We start from the raw sequence: 11,166 nt of genomic DNA, 5'->3' as shown, positions 1-11,166 counted from the left end.
ACTCCTTCGCCTCCGGATCCGCCGCCGACCGACTCCTTAAACTCAGTTATTTTTCTTGTTTCTTTTTTTTTTTTGAAAATAATTTGTTTCCCATCTTTTTTTTTGCACTGAGATTATCTATTGTTGTTCTTTTTGCCGCCGATCATTATCTACTACTTTTTTCATTGATTATCTATTGTTTTCCCTTCTTTTTTGCACTGAGATTATCTATTTGTTTTCCCTTCTTTTTTTTGCACTGAGATTATCTATTGTTGTTCTTTTTGCACTGAGATTTGCGTTTATAAGAAAGTTTTGGAGCAAATTAAGCTTTGGAAACAAGGGATTAGAGGCAAAGATAGTGATGTTATGATGCTTGCTCCTTTGTTCATATGTTTAGATAATATAATTATCAAGCATGTGAAGATTCTATTTATGATATTATATCAACCTATCCGATATGACAATCTGATATTTTTTTAAGTCCCCCGATATATCCCCGATTTCAGCTATCCGACATGAATTTTGACCGACCGACATGAACCCGACATTTAAAACATTACAACAAGGAGATAATAAATAAAACTAATTATACGCAACAACATCATGGCACATCGAATATATTGAAATAAAGATCGTAAGACATGAATAGTAACTACGAACAATACAAAAGTATGAACAGTGCCTACAACAACATGAATACACATGTAATCAGATCTCATTAATATCTTACTACTTGGGTGTCCAAACCTCTCATGCAAGCTATTAGTAATTAGGTAATCTCTAACATAATAATAGGATAAAAGTAAACTAAAAACCGTGATCGTTTTGCACATGAAATATCGCGCTCTACGGCTATCAGTGATACGATCATAATTAATTCAAAAAGAAATATTCTTTTTCCAAAATAAATTTCTTTAAAAATTATTTCTCATCATAACTATTTTAAAATAATCTTTAACATTTCTATGTTTATAAATTATATATATTTTATTTCTTTTCTCGATAATATCTCATAAAATCTACTTTAACATATAAACTTGACATTTCATGTTCATTAATTCATAGATAAATTTACAGCAGAAATCATCTCATTATTATTATATAAATATTATCTAATACTATTCATCAAACGCATAGACACCCATAATCACAATATACACGTTATATCATATCTATTCTATGTACTTAATTAATAATAGGTATAAAAACTCTAATTGAGAGGTGAGATCTTGCCTACGAGGCCAAGGAGTCTGTGGACGAGGCGGCGGCACCATTGCTTGTTGTTGTTGTTCAATGTTGCTATAGTAAATATTACTGTAGTATTACTGTAGCATGAATAATGAATCTTGGGTTCTCTCATTTGTATAGAGGAGTAGATTGTATATCTAATGACACAAATATGTGTCGTGATTTGCCACACTTTTTATTTGTCACTATTGTTTAATTCTTTGTAAATAAAATGATAATTTTATATGTATTATAAAATAAGTGTGGACATATACAACTTTTATGTAGTGCTAATATTTAAGTACATACATGTGCAACGTATGTGCACTATACTAGTGAAATGAGAAGTGATATCAAAACATTGTTAAAATATGTCACAGTGCTAGAGCTTTGTATTAATCGCAATGAAAAGCAAAACAGTAACAGTAACAGTAACAGAGAAAAGGCATATGCTAAATCATCCATGAATTGATAAGAATGTCAAACTAATGTACCATATCTATTTCATTTGTGCAGGAGATGAGGAATTCAAAAAAACCCAGGAGACCATTGTTCAAGTAATCCAGCACCTTTGGTTTGCTAACTATCAATCCCCTTCCGTTCAATTCAAGATGCTGGAGCATTGTTTAACGAAGTTTTCGGTGGTGGTGGTTCCGCACAAGCCCTCAAAACTGCCTCATTCTGCAGCAAGATCACCCATAGCATGAGAAAAGAACAGTGATTTAGAATTTCCTCTCTGATTTAGAGACTGTTATGCCGTATTGAGGTCAGGTTATGAATGCGCAGCAGATAGCTGATGTATGTCTAAATCAAATCCACCAGACAAAATATACAAGATTACAAGCTTTGCTTGAGTTCCATGAATGTGCATGCAAAATATAAGTGTCAAATTTTTAAAAAAAATTACAAAGGTGGTACTAAACTTATAGCCAATATGTAACATATAAATAGGAGAATAAATATGTGAAAGAAACATATAATAGAAACTTGCACTTTCTAATAATTCCAGAATGACGTGAGTCGTGACAATTAAGGACCTGAGTTAATAAACAAGGCTGATAAATGAGGTGAAGAAACAAAACTCGAGGATGTTCATTCTCGTTCAATTATTTGAATAAGCTTAAAATTTTGGTCAAGTCCACTTAGAATAATACATGAGCCTCAACTCAACCTTCAGCTTGTCCAGACAACTAGTAGCCAACACACTTAAAAATATACACATAACTAAGATAAAGCAAGTTAAGAAAGCAAAGAGATGCAAGATTGAGAGGAAGTATTCTACTTTTCTATCTCTTCCCCTATCCAACCTCCAATTAAGGGTTGCACTCTTTCAGGCCTTTGCTAGCTGAACTTAAACATGAGCCAAGCAAAAACAGGACAATAGTAAGCTGAGCATGAATTACAAGCTGAGCTGAGTCCAGCTTCACTCAATCCTGATTCGTTTATTTTAGCACCTTTAAATCTTTCTCACGCTTAGTTCATTTAGGCCATTGAGCAAAGTGAAATACTAGACAAGAAATAATTTAAAAGCCCGATGAACAAATTCAGACTTAGGATTCCCAACTTGTAATATCATACCATGACCATCATAGAAAGCTGAACTCAAACATGTGCATATGAACAGTCAGCAAGCGAGGATAATAGAAGCTGAATTTGTCCAACCAGGTCTACTCTTAATACACTTATTTTAGTAAGATTGGAAGTCTTTTTTAAAACTTATCTCAGCAGGCGGGGGACCTCATAATTCTCCTTATACTAAAAGACCTATGCAATTTAAGCTATAAGTAACTGAAAAACCTCCAAAATTCTAATTGGCTAATAAAAGACTTGAGGGATGACATCTTTTCCAAAGGGAAGCACAACCATCCACCTGTGAGCATGATCGAAAAAGGGGTTTATTGAAGACCTATTATAAGTTCCTCGTTCACTGTGATGCATGTCATTCACATCATGAATGATGCAATACTTACCACTTTATGAACAATGTTATTACGTTATCACTCACCAACAACACCTTTACAATAAAGGTGAGAGATTAAAGGTGACAAGACATCAAAGTGTTAATGTTGCCCAAGTTACATTGAGCATCCAATTTAATGCACTGGATAGGTTATAAATCAAGATATAAATAATTGACAAAATAAACAAAAAAGGGAAAGCACTCCCATTATTGAATTAGAATGAGTATCTTAAGAGAAGAAAAGATCCTAGGAAATGAAAATTGATGTGGAGAACAGAAGAAGTATGAGCTGGTGGAAGGTGGATGAGAAGAAAGACAAATTGGAAGAGGCAAACGTTCATGGATAAGAGAAAAGCCAAAAAAAAAAAGGAACACAAGAATAATGGAATAGGCTCGAAAGAGAAAGAGCTTGAAGGGAGAGGATAGAAGATGGGACGCTGAACGAAAAGGGAAATCGACAAGGAATAGTGAGAGAAAATTATGTTTTGTCACTAACAGCAGATACCTGACTAGCAGGTTGGCAGGTTAAGAGTGGAAAATAATTGGTCGCCTCAGGATGATCAGGCACCAACAAGACCGTTATGGGATCAGAAATCAATATGGTTTGGAAAAAAAAAAGGAGGGTAAACCAATGGGATGAGAAGGCAACATCCTCATCATTAGTATGCGTGATAATAACTTTGAGTTCTCACTTATTCTCTGTTGTAGTGTCAACATTAACGTAGTGTCAAATTTAATCACTCATTTTCCAAATTTCATTCGCCTTGAAAGATCCAATGTGTTTTGAGAATTTAATCTTCGAACAGAAGGAAGTGAATATTGGCCAAACACTCAATTGTCCTATAAAATTTGTTAAAGATTAGAAAGACAAATGTTTTTAATACTTGCAGTTAAGCAAGCATTTTGTCTTGTAAGATTCCAACAGCCATTCTAAAGCTAATTCCATGGGTAAGTGGTAGAATCCAATCAAGCTCTACCATCAGACAAAAGATATGTCAAATCCATCTATTCTTTTTGTTCAAAGAGGATTTTTGACACTTCCTGAAATAGCTCTCAGCTACGAGGTTCGGCAACTCTTTTCCAACGAACCTCAGACCAGACCAGCCTATAGGATTACCGATGAAAAACAACACAGTTTTGCAGAATGTTCATGGAAAGTCAGTAGATCTCAGATGTTAGTAAAGGATGGTCTAAAATTAATTTGTTTTTTTCTATTATATACTCGTTGCAGTTTTATATGAAGATTAGGACAGAGTAAACAGAAGGGCAAAAGTGTTGATATGCTTCATTTGGGATAAGGATCAGGTATCCTGTAGAGCTGACAAATGATGAAATGTTATGGGACATTCATTTAGGACAAATATTCTTTTAATACAAAAAGGGCAATTATTCTTTGAGATACTAAAACGGCAAGTATTCTTTCTTCATTCCAAGTAAACTAAAGCCACGGCTGATCTTCACCGGCTTCATAATAATTAAATCTACATAATTTCACAAATAACTTTCCACCATAGTCCACTTGCAACTTGTATGTTAGGGTACATTTAGTTTCACATTTACTAATGGACGGTCAATTGTAAATTCATAAGAGATTTGGATTCCTCCCTCTAGATTATTCTCAAATTTATTAAATAGGCAGTCAATTGTAAATTCATAAGAGCTTTAGGTCCGTTCCCCCTAACAGCTAGCTCAAGTGAGTTCTCTTCGGCCTCTTACAAATGTTATCAGAGCCAACTCCCTGCCATCTCAGCTGTAAGTGACCGGCGCGAGGCCGTAATGATGACATTGCAGTGTTCACTCGGGACAGCTCCAGTGCAAGGCCGAATGGCGACATCGGGATTTCAATGTTCGACTAGGACTGGACTAGTGCAAAGCCAGTCCGCATGGGCGATAAGATTGTGGAAGCATTGCGGTATTTTAGGGTCCATTTGCTCTCACATTTATGAAGTATGAAAAGCAAATGAAAAAAAATATATAAACAGGAAGTGTTTTTTTTTTCCTCCCCCTTCTCAGTTTAACATGGTTCCGGGCAACTAGGGTTTCCAACAAATTCGAACAATTAGAGATCAAGAAGTGATGAAACCCTAATCCTAAACCCTAAACCCTAGATTGAAATAATGAATTGAGAGTACCTGCCGAACACGGCGGAGGCGCCTCTTGGCATTGTCCCCGCGGGTGGTGATCAGCTTTATCTTCTTCCATAAAAGCCAAGGAGAGTTGTTCCTCCCCACGATCTCCACTGCTCGCGTCCCCCAAAACTACTCATCTCTCTCCCTCCTCTTCGGGAGAGAATTCGGTCTTTTCCCTGCTATACCATGTTTGCTGTATCCACTCCCAAACAGTAATTTTGGGAGTTGGATTGCCGAAAATGCTTTTTTGATGTTGAAGGTGTTTCTGGAATGAACTTGGCTTGTTTTGGTTTGGGAGAAGAGCAATTTAGTCCTCACACACCCCCAAAGTTACTGTTTGAGAGTGTGAATAGTTGGACCCTATAGGTTTAGCTGAATCGATGGTTTACTGGGTGACCGTGTTGATCGAAAGGTAGGTCATGTATAAAATCCTAATTGAATTGGTAATTACTCTTTAACACTTTTCGTCAATTTTTGTTGATAATTACTTTTAACGCTTTTCGTCGATTTTTGTCATGCTAGGTTTTCTATATGTACATGGTTAAATACACGTGCAATGTACGTGGTTAAATATCATGATTAAATTTTTTTTACTTATTTTCTAACTAAAATTTGTTCCTCGGTTCCACTTTTAGTAGTTTATGTTCACTTTCATCTCTAAACTTTAATATTGCGGTTATTTGTTTTCTTTAATGTCCGTTTAAATGAGACACATACAATTTAAATTTTCATGTTGATATTTGAGGTAACAAAAAACAAATATAATTTGAAGCTAATTTGAATTTTCATATTATTTTGTCTGACATGAAACCGAGCTTTACTTGAGAAAGTATAGTGTTGCAAAAGTAAAAAATATTAAAATAGTGTTATACAATGAATGCGAATATTTAAAGGAAAAATTGCTTCAAGGCCCCAAGAACGAAAACATGATGTGTCCTAGCCCCTTGAACTTTTTCTAATGTGGTTTAGCTCAAAAAAAATAAAAAATCCATGTGAATCAGCCCTATTTACAATTTCCAAGGTAAAAAATCCTCAGACTACCCTCTTCTTCTTCTTCGGAACTTCTCTAGATCTGCTCCTTCTCTTCCTACAAACACATCTCCTCTTCCACCCTCTCTCTAACCTTACTCGAAACCTCCAACACCGCCACTACCTCCGTCATTGTCTCTACTTCGCCAGGGGGTTCTGCAAGAACGGCAACAGCTGCAGGTTCCTCCACGACCTCAACGAGGACAAGCTCGACGCCGCCATGGCCTCGTCGCCGTCGCCATCGTCAGGTTTCTGTACCCCCTCGGGCAGCTTGCTGATGTCCCCGTTATCGCTCATGAACCAGAGGTAGGTGAACGGCGGCTGACCGAGTTCTTTTCTTAGGCTTTCGACGGTGGGTTCCGTGGATTTTGATGACTCGTTTTGATTTCAGGGCGGCTGCGACTGCGACGGCGGAGTTGATGCTCGCCGAAGATGAGAGCAGGTTCATGGGCCGATCGAGGATCGACCGGAGTGAGTCTGCTGTTGTTTGTTGTCATGTAAGCTCCAGTTGAACTGGGAAGGAGTTTGATGTTGTTCTCTGTGCAGTTTGATTGTTGTTGATATTGCAAATTGTATGGTGGGATTTTGGGAATGCATTGTGGTCATTGTTGTTAGTAAGTGGTGTTATTTGTCGTGCAGTTTATTATACACATAATGTACAAATTATATGTAGTTTATATACATAGGCAATTTTTGTTGGCTTGAAAATTATATGCAGTTTGTACATGATGGTTGATAATTGAGGAATAAAAACATACATACAAAAATATTCATTTAAAATAATGGATGTATAAATGTTAAGTTTTACCCAATACAAGTGAACTATAGCAAATTAACTGTTAACGTTTATATGTTCCATGTTAAGTATAATGGAGTAAGTGTTAACTTTTTCATTTTAAATGTTAAGTTTTTTTAATTAGTTGTTAAGTTTTACCCATTACATGTAAACGTATATCCCACAGTCATAGCTACAAATAACAAAACATAAATACATATTACAGGTCAGTTTTGAATGCTGTTATACAAAATTAAGATATTAAGGAAGAACGGTCTTTAACATGTGAACATGGTTCAAGTTCATATAGTTAATATTTTAACCATAATATTTAGCATGTTAATTGTTGTGGTTAGCATGTTAACTCTTGTGTTTAACATGTTAACTCCTATGGATAACATGTTAACTCTTGTGGCTATATGTTAACTCTTATGGATAACATGTTAACTTTTGTGGATAACATGTCAACTCTTGTTGATAACATGTTAACTTTTGTGGCTATATGTTAACTCTTATTATAGTTAACATGTTAACTCTTATGGATAACATGTTAACTCTTGTGGCTAACATGTTAATTCTTGTGGATAACATGTTAACTGTTGTGGCTAATTTGTTAACTCTTATGGCTAACATGTTAACTCTTGTGGATAACATGTTAACTCTTGTGGCTAACATGTTAACTCTTGTAGCAAACATGAATTATAGTTAACAGATAGTTCACGAATAACAGTTAACAGATAATTCATTATAGTTAACAGTTTATAAATAACAGTTAGCAAATAATAATTAATAGTTAACAAATTATAAATAACAGTTAACATATAATGGATTATAGTTAACAGTTTACTGAATATAGTTATCAATTTACCAATTAAGGTTAACATGCTACGTATTATAGTTAGCATGTTAAATGAGAACTATATTAACGTGTATATGACCTGAAATAACAGTTAACGGATAATGGATTACAAATAATAATTAACGGATAATGAATTATAGTTAACAGTTTACTAAATATAATTATCAATTTACCAATTAAAGTTAACTGAAATAACAGTTAACTTTAATTGGTAAATTGATCCATTATCCATTAACTGAAATAACAAGAGTTGACATGTTATCCACAAAAGTTAACATGTTATCTACAAGAGTTGATATGTTATCCACAAGAGTTAACATGTTATTCACAAGAGTTAACATGTTAAACACAAGAGTTAACATGCTAACCACAACAGTTAATATGCTAAATATTATGGTTAAAAATATTAACTATATGAACTTGAACCATGTTCACATGTTAAAGACCGCACAGAGAACAACATCAAACTCCTTCCCAATTCAACTGGAGCTTACATGACAACAAACAACAGCAGATACAAGAAATCACCATCATAAATTTGTACAACATTTATATATATCACACCCTGAGTTTATTACTTCTTTCTTGATTTTGATATACATCAAAGACCCAACATGTTGAGATTAGGGGAGTATCATATGCAGCAGCTTTAAGGATTCTCACTCTGAAAAATTTGTTGGGAGATCAACTTCACAGTCTTAAGATACACAAAAGTCACAAACGCAAACATTCTCTTTTGCTGATAAGAGATCCTCACATCTTGAACTGGCCCATAAATACTACAGAAAATAACACGAACCCAAATCAGTTTTAACCCCAAACAACAATTATCAAACCATCAAAAAGTTTAAAAAGAAAATTTCCCATAACCTAAAATAATTGGATACATCCTCTTCTCTGAAAGTGTTATCAGCAAGAAAAGTGAGATAAATCTGTCTCGACGTAGGGTTCACCATCCCAGCAAACTCACTCCGGTCGATCCTCGATCGGCCCATGAACTTGCTCTCATCTCCGACGAGCATCAGCTCCGCCGTCGCAGCCGCCCTGAAATCAAAACGAGTCATCAAAATCCACGGAACCCACCGTCGAAAGCCTAAGAAAAGAACTCGGTCAGCCGCCGTTCACCTACCTCTGGTTCATAGGAAACAATGGGGACATCAGCAAGTTTCCCGAGGGGGTACGGAAACCTGGTGGCGGCGGCGGCAGCGAGCGGCGTCAAGCTTGTCCTCGTTGAGGTCGTGGAGGAACCTGCAACTATTGTCGTTCTTGCAGAACCTCCTGGCGAAGTAGAGACAGGGGTGACGGAGGTAGCAGCGGTGTTGGAGGTTTCGAGTGAGGTTAGAGAGAGGGTGGAAGAGGAGATGAGTTTGTAGGAAGAGAAGGAGCAGATCTAGAGAAGTTCTGGAGAAGAAGAAGAGGGTAGTCTGGGGATTTTTTGTCTTGGAAATTATAAATAGGACTGATTCACATGGATTTTTCATTTTTTGAGCTAAACCACATTAGAAAAAGTTCAGGGGGCTAGGACACATCATGTTTTAGTTTTTGGGGCCTTGAAGCAATTTTTCCATATTTGAAACCAATAAGGCAAAATGATTGATTAAAAGTATTCTAAAATGATACGAAAAAGAATATGAAGTTTGTTCCTAATTATTGATCGACATCATAAAAAATTATAAACTAAATATTAATGCTAACTCTAGTATATTTTTATATGATAAAAGCATCCATATAAGCATATAAAAGTACTGAAAAAAGTTCATGAAACTTTATTCTAAAGATTCCTAATTTCACTCAAAATAATTAAACTATTCTATAAAATATTCAAAAAATATTGTCTTTTATTATTTCTGTTTTATTTTTTTATTGGGCTAAGATCAATCTTTTTTCACCTTTATATTTTTTCTGGGCAATTCTAAAGTAGCATCTTCATCATCTACATTGATTGTGACATCAAGCGGAGTTGTATTTTTTGTGCTGCTATCTTTCCTAGGCTTGTTAATTTTTTATCTTCTTGTTTAACTTAACAAAGAAGTTTAAATATATTTCCGATGTTCAACACAAACTTCTTAAAATACAGACTTTGATTTTCTTCTTTTTTAATAAGAATAAATGTTAATTTTATATATGGAACTCTTTGTATTTCTATTTTATTACTTAAATAAGATTAGGAGCTACCTCTTTTTTTCTACAATAAATTCTTCTGATGTGCATTTAATAAGAGTTTCTATTATGTTAATAATATTACATTTGCTCTATCCCTATCATTTTCTATAAAGATCTAAACTAAATATCTGTTTTTTCATTGTTAATTCGCCTTAGATTATAATATTAATATTTAATTTATTTAGTATTTGAAGAACAAAGTATGGGATTTATGAATACATACTAATTTTTTTTATGTCTTCCATAGAGAATTTTTCTTTGATTAAGATAAAGTTATTAAATTACTCTTCAATGTAACTCGGTCGATGCTTTTTTAATAGATATGTCTTTTGTTAATGCCAATTCAAGTGATTCATATACGTTTTTAGAATTTTAGATTTACTCCCGTCACTTTCCCATTTGCAATGGAAATAGATTCATTCTTTTGAAGAATATCTCTAAACATTTTGATAGTTTCTCTATATATAATTTCTTATATTTTTTACCCTATAAATACTATTAACATCAGAGATTAATGTTTCTAAATTATAATCAATTAATGCTAAGCTATTATATTATAGTCTTTTATCATTTTATAGATTTAAACATCTATCAATTAATATTACTAATGTATTTTTACCGCCCAAACTTATTAGTAAAATTATATACAGTTACTTTAATTTATATAGTAATAATAATTTTTAAGTATAATATTTTAAAAAAATTTTCCTTAACAAGATGTTTTTAATTAATTCTTATTGCTTTTGTTTACCATCAACTTAGACTATTTTTAATTGCTGAAAAGGGATAATAAACCCTAAATTAGAATATATATATATATATATATATATATATATATATTATATATATATATATATAATATATAATATTATATATTATCATATATATTAATGAAAAATACAAAACAATTAAAATTTTCTTTGTCAAGTTTTAAAATTTCAGCCCTTTTTTGTGGTTTTGAGCTTTGAGGGTGTGATTTGTAATTTTTAAAATTTTGGTGGTTGTAACTTCAATATTTCATGTGTCGATGATAATTTTTAAAGTC

General features: G+C 33.7%; 1 protein-coding gene and 1 long non-coding RNA gene across 4 annotated transcripts in view; one reads left to right on the top strand and one right to left on the bottom strand.

Annotated features, from left to right (window-relative positions):
* The window catches only part of LOC109830616, a 12,845-nt gene extending 7,353 nt beyond the window's left edge, over window positions 1–5,492 (bottom strand). For all 3 annotated transcript variants that reach the window (XR_002244361.1, XR_002244363.1, XR_002244362.1), the window contains exons 1-2: window positions 5,299–5,492; window positions 1,701–1,887 (exon numbers count right to left, since the gene is read on the bottom strand). This is a non-coding gene — a long non-coding RNA (uncharacterized LOC109830616). The remainder of the gene's footprint in view (window positions 1–1,700; window positions 1,888–5,298) is intronic.
* The window catches only part of LOC109831015, a 28,674-nt gene continuing 26,614 nt past the window's right edge, over window positions 9,107–11,166 (top strand). Inside the window, exon 1 of the mRNA XM_020398359.1 lies at window positions 9,107–9,295. Within this exon, the coding sequence (XP_020253948.1) occupies window positions 9,107–9,295 (189 nt within the window). The remainder of the gene's footprint in view (window positions 9,296–11,166) is intronic.

The sequence above is a fragment of the Asparagus officinalis genome, chromosome 2 (genome assembly GCF_001876935.1).
Source record: "Asparagus officinalis chromosome 2, Aspof.V1, whole genome shotgun sequence".
In the NCBI taxonomy this organism is placed as follows: Eukaryota; Viridiplantae; Streptophyta; class Magnoliopsida; order Asparagales; family Asparagaceae; genus Asparagus; species Asparagus officinalis.
The sequence above is the reverse complement of the archived record's forward strand: the minus strand, read 5'-3'. Positions and strand labels throughout refer to the sequence as shown.